General features: G+C 57.7%; 2 protein-coding genes across 2 annotated transcripts; one reads left to right on the top strand and one right to left on the bottom strand.

Moving 5' to 3' along the window:
- The first annotated feature begins 935 nt into the window (after window positions 1-935).
- Window positions 936-10,936, top strand: ADAM8 (ADAM metallopeptidase domain 8). The gene is made up of 20 exons (XM_033515694.1): window positions 936-1,097; window positions 4,115-4,191; window positions 4,407-4,485; window positions 4,583-4,659; window positions 5,346-5,532; window positions 5,902-5,967; window positions 6,066-6,134; window positions 6,653-6,822; window positions 6,901-6,982; window positions 7,479-7,627; window positions 7,837-8,014; window positions 8,654-8,743; window positions 8,974-9,169; window positions 9,322-9,421; window positions 9,503-9,689; window positions 9,779-9,856; window positions 9,941-10,025; window positions 10,117-10,231; window positions 10,308-10,527; window positions 10,691-10,936. The coding sequence occupies exons 1-20, from the start codon at window positions 936-938 to the stop codon at window positions 10,835-10,837; spliced, it is 2,514 nt and encodes an 837-aa protein (XP_033371585.1). The 3' UTR covers window positions 10,838-10,936.
- A 929-nt stretch (window positions 10,937-11,865) lies between these two features.
- Window positions 11,866-24,263, bottom strand: ERLIN1 (ER lipid raft associated 1). The gene is given in 12 exon segments (XM_033515578.1): window positions 11,866-14,732; window positions 14,734-14,877; window positions 15,052-15,131; window positions 15,405-15,494; window positions 15,962-16,053; window positions 16,598-16,656; window positions 17,079-17,152; window positions 17,916-18,041; window positions 19,305-19,366; window positions 22,710-22,756; window positions 23,130-23,211; window positions 24,060-24,263. Coding segments are annotated over 12 exon segments (1,092 nt in total). The 5' UTR covers window positions 24,173-24,263; the 3' UTR covers window positions 11,866-14,609.
- Window positions 24,264-24,606: the final 343 nt, after the last annotated feature.

Below are 24,606 nucleotides of genomic sequence, written 5' to 3'. Positions count from 1 at the left end.
AGGGATGGAGGCGCCGGGATGCAGGCGCCGCGGGATGGGGATGATTCCTCCCTCCGCGGAAAAGTCCCGGGGTGCACCTCTGTTCTCGCCACCCGTGGGGGAGGATGATGGAGAGGGGACGCCCGGGGCCAGGCTCGCTCCCTCGGGGCTGCTCCCGGGCACCCCGGCAAGGCGAGAGGAGGGTCGCAAGCGGTGGCCCGCGGCGAGCCGGGGGTCCCCCATCACTCAGCCGCCCGTGATTCATCTTGCTCCCGGCCGTGGCCGAGGCCCCTGGGCACCCCCAGCCCCAGCACCCAGCCCCGTCCGAGCCCGGATTTTGGAGCTCCCGGGAAAAGCAAAGGGTTTATGGCAGAAATTCTCCGTTCCGACATCCAAGGAAGGCTGGGAGGGGGCTGAGCCACCCAGGCACCAGCCGCTCTCCCAAACAGCCCCCACAGCCGCCAGACGCCGAGTCACACGCGGTGGCATCACCATGGGGAGCTGGAAAACCTCTCTGTGTTGCTGCACCAGGGGCTCGGCGCGGGTTCCCAGCCCCAGAGGAACTCTCTCGCTCTCAGATGATGCTGAGCGCTCTGTGGGCGCCGGGCTGGGGGGGCTGCAGCTCCCCGGAGCCCGCCGGGGAGTTGCGTTCCCAGCAGGTATTTCAGGACTTGCTGCTCGGGCTCAGCCCCTGTCTCCTCACGCTGGATGCTCTCGTTGCCCCCTGGCTTCAGACCCGAGGGAGCGGCGTGAAGCTGTGTCGGACGGGAAAGGGAGGGTTTAGGGTGGGTGTCAGGGAAAGGCTCCCCAGGGAATGCGGTCCGAGGCTGCCGGAGCTCCAGGAGCGTTCGGACAGCACAGCCCGGGATGCACAGGCTGCGATTGTTGGGGGGTCTGTGGGGGCCCAAGAGCTGGATCAGTGATCCCTGTGGGACCCTCCCAACTCTGGATATTCTATGACTCGGTTGTGCCCGGGCATTTGTCTCAAAGCCCTTCGGCTTTTCCCAGGCTCCGGTGCCGGGCTGGAGGAGAAGCTCCCGCACGTCGAGAGGTACGAGACGGTGCTGCCGCGGGAGCTGCCGCTGCCCCGGGGGAAGAGGGACCTTTCTGCACCTCCGGTGAGTCACAGCTCGGCACAGCCGGGGGGTTGCAGCCAGCAGGGATCTTGTCCCACCACCAGGCTCAGAGCTGGACCCCTTGACCATGCATTTGGCCAGACCCCTTCAGCCCCGCACCAAAAGAACGACGAGCCGCCCATTTCCTTGCCTTGCTTCCACCCCAGAGCATGGAGATGCTGAAGCAGTTGAATCAGATCAGCTTTTCTGGGCTGTTTTGGGACTAATTAGGACCTGCAGACAGCGGGGTGCACTCCTGGAGATAGGGGCTGCTTTCTCCAGTGCTTTCTTTGGAGACGTGACCCAGCGGTGCCACCTCTTGCAGCCGTGCCGTGATCTTGTGACATCTGGTCTTTCCTTAAGGAGGGGTTTGAGAAGCCTCGTGGAGCTGTAAGCACTTTTCTTGCTGTGTTTGCTGAAGCTGGGGCTTTTTTTGTCCTTTGGGACAGAGAAATAAGAATCAGAAAGTTGCAGAAATCCACATGAAAGCAAGCCCTTTTTTTTTGTGCTGTTTTTCTTGGGAAACCTGGCAATTTGAGGGAAGGAATGGGGTTTGAGTCAGGAGTTTGGAGTGCTTGATGTCGACGTCCGTAGGATGCCTTGACCTCAAAGACACTTTCCTCATTGCCTTACAGTGAAATTCAGCCAATTTTTTCTTTTTCTTTTTTTTACTCCTTTTCTAGACCCAAAAAGCGCCGATTTTAGCGCCTGGAGGGATGGAGGGAGCGGGGACACGCATTCCCTAGTGCCATACAGCACGTTCCTCTGTGATTCAAACCCTTCCTGATAAGCTAGCTTCAAAAACACTCCCCGAAAGCATCTGTTTTCCCTGCTCTAGAAACCTAAACTTGTCCACGAGACAAACATTCCCCAGGCTATTTAGAGACGCCATCTGTGCCGGGTGTGCGCCGGGCGACTCGGCACCGATCCCCCCGGAACGGGGAGCTCACCCACCTCGGGATCCCTCTGGAGAAGACATCTGCCACGAGCTGTGCACCTCGGGGCTGCCACGGGGGCTGTCTGATGGGGATTTGGTCTTGGCTTGCGTGGTCCTTGGACATCCCAAACCTGCCTTGCCGAGGGTGGGGAGTCTCCTGCTTTCCAAGCCCTTTTTATTTCCTCTTGGAGAGAGGTTAGGTTTGCTCTCCTGGTCATTGGGGTGGGGAAGAAGTTCTCAGCAAGGTTTGACCACCACCTAGCCCCTCTGAGAGAGACATGGGTGGTCTCCATGCTGGCTCCTCCATGGGCCAGCAGGAGCTGGTTCTGGGACACCTGGGATTGGTCCAGCAGGGCCACCCACCAGGAGAGGCTTGAAGCAGACCCTGGCTTTGCTTAAATCCAGAAGTTCATCCCTGCAGGTGGGGTGGAGCCCTGGGTCCTGCAGCACAGGATCTCCTGGGTGCCAGCCTTGCCACCAGCACAGCAGGGAGAGTGGCACACCTGGGTTCTTCGTGGAAAGGGGTCTGGAAAAGTGAGCCCAGCCCCCACTGCAGGGCCTTTTGCCTCTTCCCACCCAGGGAAGAAACACCCTGAGCTGGGCTGGGACGGGACATCCCGTGCCCATCCTCTGCAAGCTCTCTGGGTCTCTTACTGAGACCAGCTGGAAGAAATCCCTCCTGTCCCTGCGCTCTGGCTGTGGCTGTGCTGGCTCAGCACGGCCACGGGGCTCGCAGAGCTGCTCCCAAAGCCTTCCCATCTGGAGCCCTTGCACAGCCCATGCTAATGAGGAAAGGGGTGATTCAGAGAAGCTTTATCAGGACTTCTTATTTTAAACTTGCCCTGCGGTCGTCTCCAAGAGACGCTCCCTGACCCAGCACCCCCTTCCATGTGCTTTCCTGCCATTCCTTAAGACCTCTTCTGGCCTTGGCCTTGCCAACAATAACAAAGGATGGCTTTGTTGGCGGACAGGGGTCGGGACAGGCGGGAGACGCTCTTCATAAGAGAAGAATTTTCCAGGGACCCGCGAGGGCCCTGGCACGTCAGCCTGGAATTGCAAAGCGGGGAGAATCGGGGCAGCTGAGTGACAGGCAAACCCTCTCACCTGGCCCCGCTGGCACCGCATCAGCAGCGCTTTCCGCTCAGCCTGGCTCCTTGCAGGGTGCAGCTCATCCCCTTGGGAATGCTGAGCCGTGGTGTGACAGCCGGTGCTGTCATCCTCCCCAGGGAGAGGCAGCACACCTCATCCCCGAGGAATGCTGGCCCCGTGGGAAAGGTTTGCTCTGCCTTTGGCTCAGCTCTCTCCACACCTGGATTCTGCAAGGGCTGAGGATGTGCCCTCAGGAGGCGTCTCAGATCCCTCGTGGCAAGGGCACAGCCTGACAAGGGACCATCAGTCTCTCCCAGTGATCCCAGTGGGGTGAGGCCTCTGGAGGTGGAGATCACAAGATAGCCCAGAGGGAAACGCTTTTCCTGGAGGAACATCTCCATCCTGAGGGCTCAGCTCCCTCCCACCGGCCAAGGGCACCTGGGACACAGTGACACCAAAATGTGCTCTGCCATCCTGAGGGCTCAGCTCCCTCCCACCGGCCAAGGGCACCTGGGACACAGTGACACCAAAATGTGCTCTGGGAGGCCGAGGAGAGCCAGGGGAAGGCTGTTCCCCAAACGTGATGTGGCGTGCCAGATCATTCTCTGCTGATAAGAGCCATAGGGATCTTTGTGGTTCAGCTGATGAGTAAGTGCTGAACTCAGGCCCCAAAAAAGGAGCTCTGTGACTGATGAGTAGGAAACCTCAGTCCCTGGCACGGCCATCTGCAGCCATGTGTCAGACACGGGAAACCAGACTTTGCTGACTCCATCTCCTCGCTGGTGACCTGTTCTTCATCTCAGGATGTGCCGGGGATTTGCGTTATTGCCCACATGCTTTCTTCCTTCTCTTCTGATTTCCTGTGTCTTTGCTGGCTGCCTCCAGGGTGAGCGGCCGGGCTCTCAGCAGGGCACACACAGACCCTGTCCCCTTTCTGGTGCAGCTCTGGCTGCAGCTGGCAGCAGGTCTCTGATGGCACCTCTCTTTCCTGCAGAGCACCTACCCGGGCCACATCCTCTACGGCATCCGTGCCGAAGGCAGGGAATATCTCCTGTGGCTGGAGAAGAACAGGTGAGTGCGGGAGGGGTGGCCCGAGGCGGGGTTTGCATCCTTGCGTCCCTTCTCCAAGGCCTGGACCACCCTTCTCTGGTGTCACCACACCTGTGACCAAACCCTCAGCCCAGAGCACTTTATTCCCTCCTTTCCAAGCCCACCTGAGGGGTCACAGTCCCCACATGCTGTCCCCCAAAGCAGGGTGGTGCTGACACCCCTTCCCCACCCCGCAGGGCCCTGCTGGGGCAGCACTACACCGAGACTCACTACTCGGCCAATGGCACGGAGATCACGGAGAAGCCGGACACCCAGGTAGGGGCTGGCTCCTTGGGGAGCAGCTTTCCCACCCCTGTGGGGCTCCACCACGCTTGGGGTGCAGCCCCCACACCTCATCCCTCTCTCTCGGCAGGATCACTGCTTCTACCAGGGCCGCGTGCGGGGACACCCCGACTCGGCAGCGAGCATCAGCACCTGCAGCGGGCTCAGGTAGGGCCCGGCTCCCTGGAGCCCTGCCCCTGGCTGGGGGACAGCAGCCAGCCTCGGCACGTGTCCCAGTGAGCCGGTGTGACCGAGCCCCGGTGTGACCGAGCCCCGGTGACACAGAGTGACCGAGCCCCGGTGAGCCGGTGTGACCGAGCCCCGGTGTGACCGAGCCCTGGTGAGCCGTGCTGGCAGAGTGAGAGCTCAGCTTTCCCCAGCAGGAAGGGAAGATGACATCCCTCTTCCTGCTGTCCATGCTGACCCCAGCTGTGTGTCCGGCAGGAAAAGCGCAGGGCACTTTTGGGGGCTGACTCATGGCAATGGGGTGACAGGAGTGCCCTCTCTGGATCCATCCTTAATGGACCAGCTGTTGAATCCTGGCACATTCCTGCTGCCTAAAGCACCTGATCCTCCCCATGCTGTGGTGCCGTGCCAAAGCTTGTCCCCTTCCAATCCAGCAGCCAGTTTGGCAGCTGTATTCATACAGAATCCCAGAATCCCGGAATGGTTTGGGATGGAAGGGACTTTAAAGCCCATTAAATCCCACCCCATGCCATGGGCAGGGACACCTTCCACTAGACTGGGGTGCTCCAACCTGGCCTTGAACACTTCCAGGGGTGGGGCACGCATCACAGGGGTGTGTGTAGGGTCTGATGCCTGACCCCTCTCTCTCTCTCTCTCTCTCTCTCCAGTGGGTTTTTCCGGGTGAATGAGACCACCTTCCTGCTGGAGCCGCTGGAGGGGGCGGTGGCCGGCCGGCACGCCGTGTACCGAGCAGCTCACCTGCGGGGGAAACGCGGCACCTGCCGGGAGCCCGGCACCACCCTGGAGTACGACCGCGAGCCCAAAATCCCCGCAGCCATGAAGCTCTACCGCTGGGTAGGGATTGCGTTGCTGCTCCTTCCTGAGCCGGGCTCCCGAGAAGTCCCGGGGAGGATGGAGGCGTTCTCTGCCTCCTGGCGATGCCCCACGAGTTGTTGGTGGGGTGCCCCAGCACAGGCAGCTTCTGGTGGGAACAGCCCCTGGGATCCTGCGCCGTTAGCAGGAGCATCCTCCCACCCCACGGGCTCTGCTGTGTTATCCCAGCAGCAGGCTTGGGTCCTGTCTGAAACCCAGCGAAACCACATCCCTGAGCCGAGCTAGGAGACCTGCTAGCCTTGGGAGGTCATCCAGGACCCATCCCATGGGAGGGTCGGCTGCCTGGCTTGGCAAGCCGCAAGCCGAACCCTCTTTGCTCTTCCCTTTCAGAAGTCAGGTCCGATACAAAAGGGTCCCCGGTACGTGGAGCTGGTCCTGGTGGCGGACAACCAGGAGGTAAAGTGGGGAGAACCAGTGCCTGTGGGTTTGCTGTCACTCCCTGCAAGTGAGGAGCTGAAAGCCACCCTGGAAATGTCTCTGTGTCCTTCCCATAGTTCAGGAAGCACAAGGATCTCCGCACCGTGCAGAACCGCATGAAGGAAATCGTGAACCACGTGGACAAGGTGAGCCCGGGGCTCTGGACCCAGCTCCACTGGGCACAGAGGAGGTGGCACAGTTTGTGGGTGGGGTGGAGGAGCTGGAGCCAATCTCAGGCCCACAGGGGCTGCTGCAGGGTGACAGCATCCCTTGGCCAACCCCGTGTGCAGCGTGGACATGACAAGTGGCTCAGCTCTGTCCATCATGGAAGGGAATTTTTGTCCTGTAACTGCTGGGAGCACATCCCGTGGCCACTCTCAGGCTGGAGTGGCTGCTAACAAAGGGAGGGATGCATCAGACCGTGGTGGGTTTCCTGATGGCTTTGCTTCAGCCTCAGTTGTTGGTTAGCAGTGTGGGAGCAGCAGCCCAGCCTGCACCAGCCAAGAGGGAGCCCAGAGGTTTGGGGGGAAATCCTGTCACCCCAGCTTGTGTTATTTATTGAGGGTGACAGAGCTGACATTGCCAGTGAGGAGTTCCCCAGGGCAGGTGGGACCTCCCATCTGCTGCCACAGCCCAAATCCAGGCTCTCTCTGTCCCACCCCAGCTCTACCAGCCCCTTCGCCTGCGGGTGGCCTTGATTGGCCTGGAGGTGTGGAACCACAGGGACAAAATCACCGTCAGCCCCAACCCCGAGGTGACACTGGACAACTTCCTGCACTGGCGGGAGTCGGAGCTGCTGCGGAAGAAACCCCACGACAACGCCCAGCTGATCACGTAAGGACAGGGCCACCTCGCCACCCTCCCGGCCCTGCAGCCACCCAGGGTGGCCATTGTGGCATCTCAATCCCACAGGGGTGTCGATTTCCACGGCAACACTGTGGGGCTGGCCAAGAAGCTGGTGATGTGCACCAGAGACTCGGGCGGCGTCAACCAGGTGGGTCCTGTGCTCTGCCCTCCCTGCCCTGCGTCTTCCAGAGCCACTCCCTCCTCCACCGGTCCCCAGCTTTCCCCCTCAGCAGCCTTAAGGCTGGATTTGGTATCTCCACCCCCTAAGTGGCTGACCCCCAGAGAGGTGCTGTGGACACCCAGCTGGGTACCTGGGGTACACCTGGAAAACTTCCCAGAGAAGCTCCATGGACACAGGAGCTGGGATTTCAGGAGGCTATCAGGTGGCTGGGACTGGCTCTGCTCCTCATTCCTCCCCAGGAGCAGGAGAGGTTGGCTGTGGGACCTGTGGCCTCCCAGACCCACCACAAAACATTATTTTTGGAGCAGCCACTTTGTCTAAGCTCACTGACAGCCCTGAGAGACCAAGCTTGTGTCTTCCCTTACCTGAGCACGGCAGCGTGAGGAGACACCTTGCAGAGCCCCTGAAGTTGTGGAGAAACCACAGGGGCACTGAACCCACGCTGGGCTCCTCATCCCAACAGGATCACAGCACAAACCCCATCGGCGCCGCATCCACCATGGCTCACGAGATGGGGCACAACCTGGGCATGTCTCACGACGAAGACGTCGCCGGCTGCCGCTGCCCCATCCCCAAAGCTGACGGGGGGTGTGTCATGGCAGGGAGCGTTGGGTGAGTGAAGGAGCCAGGGGGACATCCCTGGCCACCAAACACACAGAGGTGTCCTGGGACAGGGTGCCCTGATGGGGTGAAGCCGGTGGGACGGTCAGGTCTGGGTGGACTTTCCACCCCACCCCACCCCACCCCACTGCAGGTGCCTCTGAACCTGTGGGTTCCCCCTGGCTCTCTGCTCATGCCCGCTGGGTTTTGTGCCCCTCCAGGCTGGTTTACCCCAAGCTCTTCAGCCGGTGCAGCGAGCAGGACATGTGGCAGTTCCTGGGGGACCCTCGCACCAGCTGCCTGCTGAACGTGCCGCGGGCGGACGAGCTGTACGGGGGGCCGGTGTGCGGGAACCAGTTTGTGGAGCGGGGAGAGCAGTGTGACTGCGGCACTCCAGAGGTGGGGATGCTCCCTAAAGGGCTGGGGAGGAGGGTTGGGTGGGCAGCAGGGACCTGAGATGTCCCTTTGTGCTCCTGGTCCTTCTGCCAAAAAACAACTGGCGGAGGATATTCATGTGTGCCCCCCTTCATGTGGCTGGCTGTGATTTTAGCCTAGGAAAGATGGACATCCTGCCACGTCCTCCAAAGAGGTGACCCAGGAGGGGACATCAGGGCATTGCTCTTTCAAGAGCTGTGCTCTGCTGTTTCTCATCCCTACCAGCACGGGGATGGAGGCTGGAATTGAGACAGACAGGCAATGCCTCTGGGATAAATCCCAGCCCTGTGCTGGGACCTGAAGGAATGTTCCCCTGACCAGGGAGCACAGAAATCCTCAGGTTTTCTCCTTCCTGGAGACGTGCAAAGGGGCTCAGCTCAGACTCCCTCTTCTGAAAAAATCCTTTCTGGTCCTTTGGTTTGTTGTTGGTAACAGGGATAAAAAGGCAGCAGGAATGGTCCCACCTGGGATGTTGCTGTGGTTTTGGCCCGTGGTTCAGCCCATGGCAGCTACACCACAGTGGGCACCTGGTCCCCTCAGAAAGGAAGGAAAATGTCCTTCAGGGGGCTTCCAGGAGGGTTTCATCCCATCCCTGTCTTGCAGGAGTGCTCGGACCGCTGCTGCAATGCCACCACGTGCCAGCTGAGAGAGGGAGCCGAGTGTGCCCGAGGGGAATGCTGCCAGGACTGCAAGGTACTGCCGTCCGCAGGGACGCAGCTCTGGCAGGTTCTGAAGTAGGGGAAGAGCCGGTCCGAGCCCTGGAGGAGTCTCCGTGCTGTGCAGTAGCTCAGCCAGCAGCAGAGTGTCGAGTCTGGATCCACGGGGCGCCGGGAGATGTTTCCCAGACCAGGGTTTTGCTGCGCTGTGGTGCCTGGAGAAGTGAGAGCATCCGGGCAGTGCCGACATCCCCGTTCTCCGTGCAGGTGAAGGCTGCAGGAGCGCTCTGCCGGGCCAGCAAGAACGACTGCGACCTTGCCGAGCACTGCAGCGGCCTCAGCGCCGAGTGTCCGGAGGATGTGTTCCAGGAGAACGGCATCTCCTGCCAGCACGGCAATGGCTACTGCTACAACGGGGCCTGCCCTTCGCACGGCGAGCAGTGCCGGGCGCTCTGGGGCGCAGGTAGGGCCCCCTCCCTGCCCATCCTCCTGCTGCGGGATGCGCCCGGAGCCCCCCGGGCCAGCGCATCGCCCGGCTGCGGTCCCTTCCCGCATCCCGAGCTGCGGCGCTGCCGATCCCTGAGCTCCGCCTGACCCTTTCCATGTGTCCCGCAGAGGCGCAGGTGGCTCCCGACGTCTGCTTCAAGCACAACAGCGAGCAGCACGTTCACCTGCACTGCCTCACCGAGTACGGGAAGCAGCCCTGCAGCCCCAAGTAAGGACGGGGGGCTCGGGGGGGATGTCCCAGCCCTGCCGAGCTGCCGCCCGCCGGCGCTCACGGCCCCGTGTCCCGCAGGGATGTCAAGTGCGGCACGCTGCTGTGCCTGAGCGACAGCGCCCAGCCCATCCTCGGCAGCGGCTACTACTCCTTCGGCTACTTCTTCGGCCGCTTCAAGTGCAAGGCGGTGATCGCGGGCAGCGACGCCGGCGAGGCGGCCGAGCTGCGGCTGGTGCCCACCGGAGCCAAGTGCGGGGAGGAGATGGTGAGAGCCGGGCCGGGGCCGGGCCGGGCCGGGGGAGGGTGAGCGCCGGCCCCGGGGCAGCCTCAGAGCCCGCCCCCGCTTGTCCCCAGGTCTGCTACGCCGGGCGCTGCCAGAACCTCCTGGTCTACGGCGACAAGAACTGCTCGGCCAAGTGCAACAACCACGGGGTAGGCGATGCCATCGCCCCTCCCGGAGCTGCGGCGGGGCCCCGGGGCTCGGCCGCCGCCCTGACCTCTCCCCGCTCCTCCCAGGTGTGCAACCACAGGCGGGAGTGTCACTGCGACCCCGGCTGGGCAGCGCCCTACTGCGAGCAGGAGATTTCGGGGATAGCCGCGGGTACGTCCCGAGGAGGGGGAGCCTGGGGAAGGGGCTGGCCCCGGCGGGGAGGCGCAGCTCCGTCCCCAAGCGCCCGGGTTTGTCCCCACAGGGAGCGGCAGCGTGGTGCTGGCGGCCGTGCTGGCCGTGCTGGCCCTGGCCGGCATCGGGCTGGGCAGCGGCGTGGTGCTCCTCAGAGCCAGGGCGGCGCGGCGCTCCCACAAAGGGTAATTCCCGTCTCCGCTGCCCCGCCGAGCTCGAGGGGTGCCCGGAGCAGCCCCACATGGTCCCTGTGTCCCACAGGAGCTCCGGCGGGACTCCCTCGGGCCTCGCCAACCCGCTGTTCCAGGAGGGAGGCCGGACGCGGCCGGGCCGCCGCCAGCTGTCCGGCCGGGACATCGGCCAGCCCAGCCTGGTCAGCAGCACCGCGGCCCCGCGGGCTGCCCGGGCACACAGCCCCCTGCTCACCCTGCAGCCGGCGGCACCCGGCCCGCAGGGGACCCCTCCGGGATGGTCCCCGCAGGTAAGCAGCGCTCCCGATGGCCTCAGCCCGAGCTGTGCGGCCACATCCGTGCGGTGGCCCCGGCTGGTGGCCTGGGGGAGCCCTTCCCTCCCTCCGCTCGCTGCCCCGCTCCGGGTCCGTCCCGGGGGCCCAGCTGAGGCACCCGGGTCTCTCCTCCCGCCAGGCGAAGCCGAAGCCGCCCAGCAAACCTCTCCCAGCGCTGAAGGGCAAAGTGCCGAGCCGCGGCGAGGGACCGGCCCTGCCACCGCCAGCCTTTCAGCGGTGTCCCCCGCCGAAGGTGGCCCTGAAGCCGCCCCCAGGCAGGAGGTGACCAAGGATGCTCCATCCGCCACGGCGGCCGGCAGAGGAGCGGCACAGCTGGGTGGGCGGCACGGCTGGGCAGCCACCGTCTCGCTTCCACCCTTACTTGAATTGCTGGCCGGACCCTCGGACCCTGCCCGGGGTGGGCACCAGTGTTTACAGATCCTCCAGTTGTGCCTTAATGGACTCGGCAGCCTCAGGGCTGTCCCAGGGGGAGCCGTCAGCAGGAGACCAGCAGCGGGGACAGTGCCAGCTCCGGTCTGGAGGGCTGCCCCACGTTGGTCCAGGCTCTCCTGCGCCCTGGGAGCTGCTGCCTTCTCTCCCGACATCCTGAATGTGTCCTGCTCCTCCTGCCCTTCCCTGCTGGGGCTGCGGAGAGGAGCTCCTGGCATCACAGGGCAGGAAGAGCCCCGGGAACACCGCCCTGGCCTGGGGACATCACATGGGGGCAATGTCACCAGGGGCTGTGGCAGGTCCAAGCTGGGCTTGGCCTCCCCACGGGGCTTTCATCTCTGGAGTTATTCCTTGAGTTATTGTTCGAAAGGGAATTCCCTGGGAGCCTTTTTACCGCAGCCATTTATTTATGACCCTTACGTGACCATTTTGAGCCACTTGCTGTAAAACCAGGCTTCCCATTTTTTGATATAATTTAGGTTCAAGGCTTTTATACTAATAAAGACTGAAGGTAGAGGTGTCATGGGGTGTGTCTGGGCAGGAGGGGACAGCGGGGTGGCAGCAGGCAGGGAGCTGTGCGGGGATCACGGAAGGGGGTAAAGGGTCGGAGCTGAACTCCAGTGCTGCAGCCACGGGGGCCAAACTGCAGCACATTTTGCCAGCCAGGCAGAGCCAGGCTGCCCCAGGATGCTGCACCCCTCATGCTCAGCACCATCCTGGCACAGGCTCCTCATGGGGCTCGCAGCGTGGCAGTCGCTGCAGCTGAGGACATCCACACCATGCAGTGCTGCTCTAGGGGGAGAGGTAGAGGGGTCCCCCGCTTCACGTGCCACCAGCCCTAGGACACACAAAACCATCCCAAAAAATGGTAACAAAATAATTTTATTCTGCTTTATCAAAAGAACAGTGTGAATGTAAACCTGACCGTATGTATCGTGTTTCCTTAAGGAGATGTGCATCCAGGGGCAGACCCCTTTAGTCACAGGCCCACGCAGGCCGTGGGAGCGGAGAGAAAAGCCAGTTCAATCCCAAAATCCTGGCTGCAGCCACGTCCCTGCTCACAGCCGGGGCTCAGAGGGCAGCACAGCCCAAGCCAGGGTGCCAAAGCCGTGGCCACCACCTCCTGCACACGCTGGGGCTGCTGCAGCGGGGCTGGGGAGGCAGGGGAGGGTAGAGGAGGCTGCTGCAGAAGGCACTGGGCATCACACGTGCTGCTGCAGGACCTGGGACAGCGGGAGCAGCCCCTGGGGTCCCTCACACCACACAGGCAGGTGGCTGATGCATACACAGCCGCTTAAGGCAGTCATGCACCCACCCAGGGAGGCACAGCAAGACTCGGATCCAAAGGGAAGCAGCTCTTCCTGCACTGGCCTGAAAGGCTTTCCTGCTCCCTGCGTGGACATCTCGCTCTGATCACTGCAGGAGAGGTGTGAACTGCCTGCAGCCGTTCCTGATGCCCAGAGTGTCCAACCCCAGTAACACACAAAGAAAATCAGAGTCTACATCCCTGCCACCATTCCCTCCAGCAGTGCTTCTAGCCTATAAAGTCTGCCCTCATCCCAAAATCTGACCAAAGCAGGTGCTGCTGGGGTGAGGAGAGTGTGTCTGTGCCAAGGGCCTGCTGCAACACTGAGGAGGGGGCAGGGCAGAGATGAGACTACACTCCTTCCTCAAAGCCCATCCCACAGGAAAAATGGGGACCCTGCAAGCCAAGGAGCATTTCCAGGAGACATTTCAAACATTAAGAAACACACTGCCACTGCCTCTCTGCCCTGGTGCCCTGTTCCCTGGCTCCTGCCATGGCTGGGTTCCTGGGGCAGAGAGCACTGACTGAGCCCTGAGAGTTTGCAGGCAGATGGAGGACAAGAAAGACCACCCAAAACTGCTGCAAAGTCCCACAGTTATGTCTTACACCCTGCAGAAGGGACAGGGCCAACACAAGCCTGCTCTGCCCCAGAGATGGAGGAGAGGCAGGCAGGCAGGGCAGGGACAGCAGGAGGCACTGTGTGCTCCTGAACTTCCCTGTGGAGGGACACTGCCATAAGCCCAGCCACACAGGCTGGGGATGCAGCACTGCAAAACCCACACACCTCCTCTGGGGACATCACTAGCACAGGTAAAGCTGGTTTGGGTTGAATGTTTCTCAATAGCAGAAGTTAAACACACCCTTCCCCTTGCTGTGAGGCTGCAGATGGAGCCAGGGACAGAGGATCTCAACAGGTCGAGTGCCTGGAGCGTCACCACCCCCCAGCCCCTCCAAGGGTGGCACAGCTGCTCTGAGGGGACAGGACAGCAGGAGGGATGCACAGGGAGAGGTCTCTGAACATGCAGCAGGCAGTGCTGGGGTGCTCCCAGCTGGAGAACAGCATTCCAGCTCTTGCCAGCTGCTTCCCCAGCCACTGCACCCTGGATCCCCACAGAACACGACGAGGGGCAGGTCCTAAAAGCAAGCACATCCTCACAAGCAGAGGGAACAAGGAGGAAAAGCTGAAAGCAGGTTTTCCCAGCAGATTCCCCCCTCCCCGAGCACCCCTCCCTCACCCTGCCACAGCACACCAAGAGCAGGGTCAGATATATCACAGCACAAATCAGGACTGAATATCCATCTGCCAGCAAGCCTGGCCAGGGGTGAGAGGACCAGGGACACACTCCTTGCCATGGCTGTTCAGGGACATACAAAGCAGGCCCCACTTCCTGGAGCAGTGGATTTTGCATGGAAGAGCAGCAATGCCTCACCTACTTTGCAGCTGAAGCATCAAACATCTGATCTGCTGCACAGCAGGGTCCTTTCACTCTCCCCTTCACTTTGCCAGCACGGCAGAGCAGTGGAAATTCAGCCCCCTTTCCCTGGTGAATGACTTCCAGGGAGGCTGGAATCTGAGCAAAGACTTGCCAGGCTCTGTTCCCAACCAGCTGCTCCAAGGTGCTCCTGGTATCTGCTTCAGGAGGCAAATGAGACTCAGCCACCCAGTGGGAGCACCACAGTCAGTCCCAGGCAGCCAGTGCGAGGCTCTTGCTTGGAGAGGGGGGTTGCAGAATCCCTTCAGAGGTTGCTTCCTCTGAGTTGTCATCTAGCACTGCTGTCTACAGGAATACTATGGCTGTGCAGATCCTACTCCAATAACCTATTCCACAGCAAACCACTCCTTGCCCTGAGCAGGAACACGCTGGCCAAGGAGAGTCCACTCCACTGGAGTCCTTGAGGAGAGCGAGACAGCATCAGCAGAAACCTTCACCAAGCCAAGCTTCAGTGGCAGGACGAGGGGAACCTCCTCTTCACTCAGCCTCAGCCAGGAGTGCTGAGCAATGACCATTGTGCAGTGACACAGCACTCAAAGCCACATCTCCTTCCTGCAGAGCAGTGCCTGCTAAATAACTGCACCTACCCCGGGAGCCTTTCCTGCTGTCTGTCGTTTAATATTCCAGTATAGGTATGTTAGTACAGGATTATCCCTCCTTTGGAAGCACCAATTTAACAGGGGGAGAAACAGAAGAGGCAGAGCCCTTGCAATCTGTTGCTAGAAGAAAATCAACCCAATTGCCACCTATACACAAGATGTCCAGGCATGTGCTGCATCTGCCCCACCGACACAGGGCCTCGTCCCCGGTCACAGCCGGGCTCGCTGCTGAGCTACACCGGGTTCCCTTCTGCCTCCCTCAGCCAGTGCTCTCCTCGCCTCTGAGGGGGCTTTCTCCAGAGGTGTCTGGGGCTCCCTGTGCAGGAAGGCTGGTTTCATGGGCAGTCCTCAGGTTGGCCTGCTGGAAGGCACAGGAATCCAGGAACATGCCGGGGATGCGGTCACCAAAGTACAGCTTGCTGTTGGCAGCTATTGCCTGGTACTTCATCAGCTCCAGATACTCAGGGGTCAGCTTCAGCTGCAAAAAACAGAAACCAGAGACTCTAAGAGACAACTTTCTGAGCCCTACAGCGCTAGGTTTCATGTCAGGCAGCCACCTCCTGTGTTAGATCAAGTGTTTTTCCAGCACTGCCTGGCTGAAGCTGATCTCCTGTGCGGAGGAAGAGTGAGTGACCACCTTCCCAGTGCTCACCTTGTTGGAGTCAGCCAGCTTCCGAGCAGTGTAGTATTCTGCATCAGCTTTTGCCTTCTCCCTTGCCAGGAATGCAGCATCTAACACAGCAGCAGAGGAGGGACAGGAAAGAAAGCATTAGGAACAGAAGTGAACAGCCCCATCACACTGGGGCTCAGTGAGCCCTCATCCCATGGACACCCGTGACAGCCTGTTCCTGTCCTGCAGCTTCCTGGAGAGCTCCATGCACAGGGCAGGCACAATCCCAGGGCACAGCCTTGCACCCTGCAGCACCCTCAATGACTTTAGCAGGCCTGAGGTTCCTCCACCTGCCACCAGCCCCAACCAGCAGACGGCCCCAGCAGGGTGGTTACCTTCAATCTCAGAAATCCGCTTCTCCGTTTCCTTCTCCATGATCTTCTGTTGGTAGTGAATCTTGGCCACCTGTGCAGCCTTCTCTGCCTCTGCAATCACAACGGGCTCAGCTGGGAAATTTGCTTCTCAGGGCTTGAGACCAGCACCCTGAGCTCAGCAGCTGGCTGCAGGGTCTGCCACAGCAGGAGCTGGTTCCCTGTTCCCTCCCTTCCCTCTCAGTGCCAGTCTGTACTCTGAGCAGCAGAGTTACAGGAAGAGAACACAGTGCTGATGTTTGCAGAGCTGACATCCCATTTACAAGCGTGATCCCTCTGGCACAGGGACATAGAGATTCAAGCTCAAGCAGTCTTTCTAGCAGAGTGATTTCCTCTGTCCCTGCTGCAGGACAGAGGTGCTCCCTGCTCTGCTACTTTGGGATTTTCACTCAGATATTCAAAACAACTGCTTGTGCAGCCTGGCTGTGCCTCCCTTGGGGAGCTGTCAGTGATGGAAATGTCCTGCCCCAGCCTAGCAGGGAAGGCAGGAATGGAGGCTCAGCCTGTGCTGGTGACATTACCAATGAGTGCTTTCTTCCGGTCTGTCTCTGCCTCCTTCTCCACCACCTTCTGCCTCTGGGCTGCAATCAGCAGCTTGGTCTTCTCAGCCTCCCTGCAAGGGGAGAAGTGTTATTCTGGGAAAAGGGAATGAGGAGCAGCTCTGCATGCCAGGAGAGGCCATGGGGACAAGGGGCCAGCCAGCTGCCAGCTCCCTGCTCACAGCTGTGGGGACTGGCTCTGTCTGCAGCTGTATGAGCACGTGTACAGCCCAAAGGAAGGGATCAACCCCCTCTCCATCTGCTAAGGCCACATCTGGATACAAGTCCAGTCTGAGGCCCTCAGGATGAGGAGAAGGGCAACATGGGCTGGGAGCTGGGCTTACTCAACCAAAGGTGAAAGGAGATCCAACATCTCCTTCAGCCCAAGGGCATCCCAGAGATCCTGGAGGGGAGCTTATGGGCAAGACATTGAGACCCCTGAGCCCTGATTTCAGTATGGAAATGGAAAACAGAAGGCACAAGTGCACCTGGGCCAAGCACACACTGCCTAGAGCTGACCTCTCACTCCCCAAGCATCAGGAAAGAGCTTTCCAACAGCACTGTGCCTGTGCAGGACCCTCAAAACTAATTAATGCAATTTTATGTCCAGCTACTCACATTAGCTCAAAGTTTCTTCGGATGGCCTCTGGAATTTTGGGTTTTGTAACACGCACAGCCTGTCAAAGGAGAAAAAGGGAGCACGTTCTGAATGCAACATTTTGATGCAATCCGAAGATTAAGACATCTCTTTGCAAAACCAGCTGCAGTGCTGTGGACAGTGGTGTCTAACCCTCCTGTGTAACACAGCTGAGCATGGCCATGCTCCCAGAGGTGTCCTACACTTTTGTTTCCTGCCATCCCTTCCAACCCACACTCCCACCAGGGGCAGAGCTCATCCAGCCTGGCCTTGGACACTTCCAGGGATCCAGGGGCAGCCACAGCTGCTGTGGGCACCCTGTGCCAGGGCCTGCCCACCCTTAGCATAAAACATTAATCTCTCTGTTTAAAACTGTTGTCCCTTGTCCTGTCACTGCAGGCTTTGGCAAAAAGTCTTTCTCCACCTTTTTAAATATTTCCTTATTGAAAGGCCACAACCCACCTGGATAGTGAGACCTGGTGCCATGACATTGAGGTCTTTCTGCAGGGCCAACTTCAAGTTCTCATCTATCTGATCTGTTTTTGGAGGACAAAAGAGAGACTGATTGGTTCATCATATTTTCCCCCACAGCTTGTGTGGCAGAGTCAGCAGGCCTTGAAGTCATGTGCTAGTGACTAGAAAAGTTCAGCTGTTGATGATTTTGTATTTTCTGAACTAAATGCAAATGGCTTTCAGCATCTCAGCAAGAAAGAATGCTCAGAGCCTATGGTAGAAGTCTATCCCTTCTCAGCACTCAGACTTGGAGTACATTTTTATTAAAATTCTGACAACCTTTTATCTTCCATAAGCCATTTTTCCCCTGCTCAGCCACTCAAGAAGGAACAGAAACTGTTCTGTCTTTAGAGGACAGATCCACCAGGGAGAATATGACCTGTGCTAATTCCTGAAGCACTGTGAAAAACCTTCCAGCTCTCACTTGTTAGAGACAGCCAGAAGGAAGCTGTAAAAGTACAAAAGTGAATCCAGCAACAGAGAAAGGCAGAAACAGAACAAGACAAATCCACTGTCACAGTGAAGGCCACAGGCATCGATCACTGCACGTACAAGAGCAGAGTGGCTGCTGCCTGCATCCAGAATAGGTGGAAAAAGACTGAGATCAAATTCCCACATGCAGATGGGGAAAGACAAAGACACCTGAGTCACTAAAGTTACAGGGGAAGTGGCACATGGATGTTAAAGGAGCACAGGGACAGCGTGGTCCAAGGGGCTGGTTGTTAGATATTCCAGGAAGATTGCAGTGGGATCCCAGCTGGGATCACCCAGCTGCCATCCACTTACCAAAGAGCTCGATGTACACCTCCTGCAGGGTGTGGGCGCTGCAGAACTGATTCAGCTCGTGGTGGATTTTGTTGAAGATCAAGGTCTTGTCGTAGTCTGCGGTGTAATTCCTCACGATGTCGTACACTGGGGAAGGGAGAGAATCACCACAGGTCACCACTGGCACGTGTCAGGATGCCAGGGAAGCAGTGCAGCACTGGGAAAACACTGGTTTTCAGGACTTGGGCAGCCAAAGCCACAGCTGCCCTGCCCAGCTGTCAGGGAGAAGCCTGCTGCACATCCACTAGTGCTGCATGGATTACACAACTTTAAGGAGCAGTCATGGAAAGATGTACTGCCTGGTCCTGTTTTATCACCTGCATAAACAAATGAAACAGCAAAGCCTCACCAGGACCTGCATGCATAGGAACAGGTACTCCTGTAAAGTGAAAACAAGGATCATTCCTACAATTTAAGCCAACCAGATCCTGCATCAAAAGGAGCGTGGCCAGCAGGTCAAGGGAGGGAATTCTCTCCCTCTGCTCCTGCTGAGGCCCCAGCTGGAATCCTGTGCTCAGGTCTGGCCTGCTCCCCCCCAACATAAGAAGGACATGGAAGTGTTGGAGCAGGTCCAGAGGAGGCCAAGGAGTTGCTGAGGGGACTGGAGCCACTTCCCTCTGGAGCCAGGCTTGGGAGAGCTGGGGCTGCTCAGCCTGGAGAAGGGAAGGGGGTGTGGAGACCTCACAGCTCCTTCCAGGGCCTGAAGGGATACAGGGAAGCTGGAGAGGGGCTCTGCATCAGGAACTGGGGTGACAGGACACAGGGAATGGGTTCAGACTGACACAGGGGAAATTTAGGTGAGGTATATGGAAGAAATTCTTTATGGACCTGGCATTAGGTTGCCCAGAGCAGCTGTGGCTGCCCCTGGATCCCTGGAAGTGTCCAAGGCCAGGCTGGATGGGGCTTGGAACAACCACTTGGGATAGTGGAAGGTGTCACTGCCCATGGCAGGAGGTGGAACAAGATGATCTTGAAGGTCCCTTCCAGCCCACACCCCTCCATGACTATAAATTACAACAGGAATTCATCCTCCAGTGCCTCAGCAATGCTGGAGTTTTGCATGAAGCTGTGCAGCTGAACAAAACAAGCTGTCTGTGTCTTTGGCTAGGTGAAATAAAAAGGCAAGAGGCTCCTACACAGGTTTTGTCTCTGCAGTTTTCTCAGGAGCCGAGCTGGAAGCACCTGGGATCAACACTACAGGGCTGGGAGCCATAAGGGTAACAAGAAATGGAAACAGACAGGGAAGTTTTCCTGGCATGGAAAAAGGAAGACCTGAAAACCAAGACAGAGCTGCCACAGGGTGAGTGAAGCCAGTCCCAGCTCTGCCTGTTGAACCAGGATGGGAAATACCTGCATATGGAGCCAGCTTATTCACAACTTCTATTCGGTCAATGTAGATCATAACACCACCACTGCAAGGAAAAGAGAGTTCATCAGTTACCACTGCAGCTGTTAACAGTTAACATATTTAAAGCAAAGGCACCTTTATCCCTCTTTTACTGCATTCTGAGCATCTTGCAATGAGATGGCAGCGAATCCCTGCCCTCTGCATAAACCACAAGCATGCTCCAGCAAGCCTGAAAGCACTTCCCTTCCCCTCTGTGATTTCCTACTCAACCAGACAAAGGAAAACATTTCTGAACAGGAATGCAGCTGCAGCTATCAGGAAAACAGAGAGAAAGGCAGCAAGGACAGCAGGTGACACAAAATGCAGATGCACCTCTGCTCTTCTAGGCAGCAACACATTAAACAGAACAATTAAACAGAAAAAACTCTTGGTTTGATTCATACAATCACTAACTCCAGCAGGAGCCTGGCAAGGCCCAGGAGAAAGGAAGGAACAAAGCCCATGGCAGACTTCAATCCATGTTCCCAGCTCCAGTGTCACAGTGCACGTGGCTCTCCAGGAACACCACAAGCACTTTAGCAGAGGCAGCCTGCAGGCAATCCTCTCCCTGAGGGAGGGTGTGCTGCCAAACTGGCAGGGAAAAGGGGGGGAATCAGGGGTCAGGCTTGTCCCCAGCCTCTGCTCTTATCTGGTGTGACTTTCAGAAAGTCATGCCCACCCCTGGGTACCTGTAACACCAGAGAAGAGCACAAACTCTACACTGAAGAAAAAAAAACCCAAAACTTAACTTTCAACAGCTCTAAGTCTCTTGAGAGCCTAATTTTAAAGCAGAATACTCTTGTGATGATGTCCTTGGGTCAAAGGCATATCACAGAGCAGAAGCTTCAGCAGGAACTGTTTAGAGACAGCTCATTCCTGGCAGTGGAACTCCCACATTTCCAAACTCAGTCTCTGTGATGCTTTAACTCAAACATATCCCCCACGACAAACTCCAGTTCCTATTTTGCAGATCTTGATCTCTGGCAGCTCCAAGCCAAGTCTGCAGAAAAACAACCTGAACTTGCCTGTTGCTGCTCTTTTGGAAAAGGCTTCCCAAGCCCAGCCTGTGCTTGCTCCAAACCTGCTTCATGACAACTATGAGCTAAAAACACTGGTGATGGATGACTTTATCTGCTGCAAACCTGGCATTTCAATTTTGAAGGGATGGTAGAAAGAAAAAGAGTGTCTGCAACACCCTGGATCCTCTCAGGACTCATCCACAGCCCTAAATCACCTCTCTGGCAGGAAAGGGTCTGAAATGGCACCTCAGACCACTGAGGATTGTCTGACTCTACCAGCACCTTCCACAACAACCCTGCCGAGGATCTCAGCCAGTCTGGGACAATAAGTGGGATATTATCCACTGTTATTCCATTATTATGACTAATTCATAATAATGTGGTGTGGTATAAGTAAATTTAATCAGTCCTGCTGGTCATGCCATTTGAGGAAACAGGTGCCACTCAGACCCCAAAGTCTGCAGGGAAGAAAGGAACAGGAAGAAATCCACGTGGAAAAGAGAAATCTATAAAAGGAGGATCAACACATAGACTGGCAGAAATTTAAGCATAATTAGGCAGCTAGTGCTAATTATGGCAGCAGTTAATGCTGCCAGGTACAAACAGGTAAGGCAAAAATTGGGGATGGGACACCCACACAGACAGTCAAAAGCTTCCCAATATAGATAAGTACACAGGGAACAGGAATATAAAGATGGTGGAAGATAAACCCAGCCTTTAAAATCTGATGGTTTAATATGCAAATACAAAACCTTGAACTCTTTAGGATCTATTCTGGTAACAGACTTTGAACTGGGACAGTGACACTCCAGGTGTGCTCCACTTGCTATTTATAAGCTCATGTTTTACTATGGAAATGTAGATGCAAAGCTTTGGCATCGAGCAGCCACAGACTTTGGACTCCAAATGCAGTGAGCTGAAAGGCTCCAGCAGCAACACCTGAAATATGGACAGGGCTACTGGGGCCTTTGGTCAGGAGCGTATTCAATTATTAACTGAGAGCTGTTTTCACCAGCTGTCTGGTGGTTTAAAGCCCATTTTTACTGCCTGCACCTTACCAACAACCTGCATTGCACAGCTGAACCCCACAATGCTGAAATTCAATGGGAACTTAATTTTCAGCTCCTAAATCATAGGAGCACAGAATGGTTGAGGCTGGCTCTGGCCTCAACCTTTGTCCTTTTGCTTGGCCTAAAGACTGTTTACCTCACCACAAAAGGACTCTGGACAAGGCCCTGAAGTGACAGGACATGGGGGAATGGGTTCAGACTGACAGATGGGAAATTCAGGTGAGATCTATGAAAGGAATTCTCGGCTGGGAGGATGGGCAGGCCCTGGAACAGGGTGCCCAGAGCAGCTGTGGCTGCCCCTGGATCCCTGGAAGTGTCCAAGGCCAGGCTGGATGGGGCTTGGAGCAGCCTGGGATAGTGGAAGGTGTCCCTGCCCATGGCAGGGGTGGGACTGAATGGGCTTCAAGGTCCCTTCCAACCTAAACCATTTTGTGATTCTGTGAAAGCTGCAGCAGTGAACACTAACATTATTTACAGACACTCTTGAAAAACCTTTAAGATCTAAAATTAAATTCATGAGACCTTTATCAAGCCCAAGAGATGTCTGATACTGAACAACTCCAAGAAAGTTAATATGGGTTAAACCTGATCAAAATTAACTTTTGTTTTATTAACATTGCCACTAATGCCCACCTTTTAATTTCAATGTGGTCACTGTGTGCCACCACTCCAGTCACTGCTGTTTTGGTTTTTTAAAACAGGAATTTTGTTGAGGACACTGAATGTAAAAGGCAAGGAGAATCACCAGGGGTTTTTTTTACCCTGAAGAGTCATCAGTTTAACTTGTGGATGAACCAACACAACAGGATCCGTAACCCAACTCAACCAGCCCTCTCCTCCTGCTTGTTACAACTCAAGCAGGTCTGTGCTGACAGAAAAATCAGCCTAATTACGCAGCAGGGATTTCATTTGGAAATGAACTGCCCCCCATCAGGAGGATTCCCATTCCCTGTTTACTTCTGCCCACTGCTGGGGTTAGCACTTGTACGAGCCACAGGACTCAGAGTGGAAATAACCAGTCTGAGGGCAGATCAAAGCACAAACAACAAGGGGAGAAACCCAGAAAAATTCAGGATAACATCACAATAAATACAAACATCCTCTGAACAACAATTTCAGCAAGAGCCAACGTCCCCTCCTGTGCTTCCCATTCTGTTACGGTGGGATAGTCACGTGCACATGGATTAATTTTATGGCCTTTACTTCCCACTCCCTGTGTCCCAGCACTGCAAATGGTCCCACAGAGTGCACCTAGAAGAAATACAAATGGAAGCCATACCTTGTCCCACAAGGCACATTCTTCACTTCATCAGTCTGCAGCGTGGTCTGCAACACAAACACAGCCAGCACTCACAAACCGCTCCCTTCTCTGGCACGGCCCTGCTGTGCCCAGACTCCCACAGTGGGGGCACAGAGCCAAAAGTGCATCCTCTGCCTCCCCTGTGATGCCTGAAGGTGTGGGCAGAAGGCAAAGCTTCTCCTCACCTGCCTTTTGGGGGAGGCACAGGCAGCTGTGCCTGTTTCCCTGCTTCGGGAACGCTCAGGAACGTGGCGGCGCTCCTGGGGAACAGCGACAGCCACAAACAGGGACTGTCCCCCCTGAGCAGCACACTGCCAGGCCCAGCAACACACACACACACCTTCCAAGCTCTCCAAGAGGACAAATCCTGGCTCCCCAGGGGAGGGAGAGGGCACTGACCTGCACGGATTTGAAGGTGGTGATGAACGGGAGCATGATGTGGTAGCCAGGGCCGCTCGGGCTGGTCAGCAGCGCACCGCCCCTGCGGAGAGGGAGGAAAACAGGGAAAGGCTCAGGGAGGTGGGAAACGCCAAGGACTGGCTTTGAGGGCGAGCAGGGACAGTTCAAAGTACCAGGGGTCACAGAGAATTGCATCAGCACCCTACATTTACCAGCAATTCCCCAACAAAAGGGCCGAGTGCACTGATCTTTGCCTCCTAAACTTTGCGTGAGGCCGGCGAGCCATTAACTCCTGGAGCAGGCAGCTATTGCTAAACCCTCCCAGCATTGCAACACTGCTCAGAGCTGCAAGAACGCAGATTTCTCCTCTCTAAATAGTTCGCTGGTAACCATGGAAAAATCCAGCCGTGGATGTGATACTGCCAGTCTGGATTTGGGCACAGCCCCTCGCCCAAAGCACAAAGAAAAATCCCCCGGGATCTCGCGTTCAACACGTTTGTGATTAAAGGGAAACGGCCCACGGTGCTGAGAGGGAAGGGCAGGGAAAACATTCCAAAGCACCGACACAGAGGGAGCTCCGGCTGGGGAACAGCTTGGGACAAAGGTGATGGCTCTTGCTGGCACAGGGCGAGATCAACAGATGTGAGAAGGCAGGACAGTCCCGGAGCTCTAAGCTCTGAAATCCAGCTTGTGAAAAGAGCAGGGAGGAAGGAGAAGGAGGAAAAGCAAGCTAAGGGTTCAGAGACCCAAACACACGAGGGCTCTGCATGGGGCCAGGGAGTCTGGGACTCACCAGCACGGGTGGAAGGGAGCACAAACAACAAGGGCTGCCCACCCAGGGGGAAAACACCGGAGGGAAGTGCAGGACAGCGCATTCGCTGGGGCCGGGGATGAATCCCAGCTCCGGGAGGGCTCCCGGGGGCACCGTACCTGTAGTACACGGCCAGGTGTCCCTCCTCGACCCTGTGGATGGCGGAGTACAGCAGGAAGACGAGGAGCCCCGTGGCAGCCGCGGCCGCGGCCCCCGCCTGGGCCATGGCCATGCTCGCATCCCCTCCCGGCGCCGGGGGCTCCGCGGGCCCTGCCCTGCCACAGCAACACCGTCAGCGCCGGGCGGGACCGGCCCGGCACCGCCCCCGAGGGCCAGGAGACACCCGCGGCAAAGGGGACGGGCCGGGATGGGAACGCGGCCGGGACAGGGACAGGGCCCGGCCGCGGAGGGCGGCACCGCCCGCCCTGCACCGGGGGCTGTGCCCAGGGACCTCCCGCCCCGCCCCGGCCCCGTGGGGCCCTGCCCCCGTCACCGCCCAGCCCCGGCCCGTCCCTGTCCAGTCCCCGTACCCTCCCTGTCCCACCCCTAGCCCGATCCTGCACCTGCCCCTACCCCGTACGTATCCCAGTCGCTATCTCGGTCCCGATCCTGCAGCTGCCCGCTGCCCGCTGCCCCTGTCCCGTGGCTGTCCCTACCCGTTATCCC

Source organism: Parus major, chromosome 6 (genome assembly GCF_001522545.3).
Source record: "Parus major isolate Abel chromosome 6, Parus_major1.1, whole genome shotgun sequence".
Classification (NCBI taxonomy): domain Eukaryota; kingdom Metazoa; phylum Chordata; class Aves; order Passeriformes; family Paridae; genus Parus; species Parus major.
The sequence above is the reverse complement of the archived record's forward strand: the minus strand, read 5'-3'. Positions and strand labels throughout refer to the sequence as shown.

Coding starts and splice junctions, on each gene's coding strand:
- ADAM8 (XM_033515694.1), top strand. CDS start 936: ATGACTCGGTTGTGCCCGGGCATTTGTCTCAAAGCCCTTCGGCTTTTC. Junction 6,135..6,652: donor TCGTGAACCACGTGGACAAG/GTGAGCCCGGGG, acceptor GTCCCACCCCAG/CTCTACCAGCCCCTTCGCCT. Junction 9,690..9,778: donor CCAAGTGCGGGGAGGAGATG/GTGAGAGCCGGG, acceptor GCTTGTCCCCAG/GTCTGCTACGCCGGGCGCTG.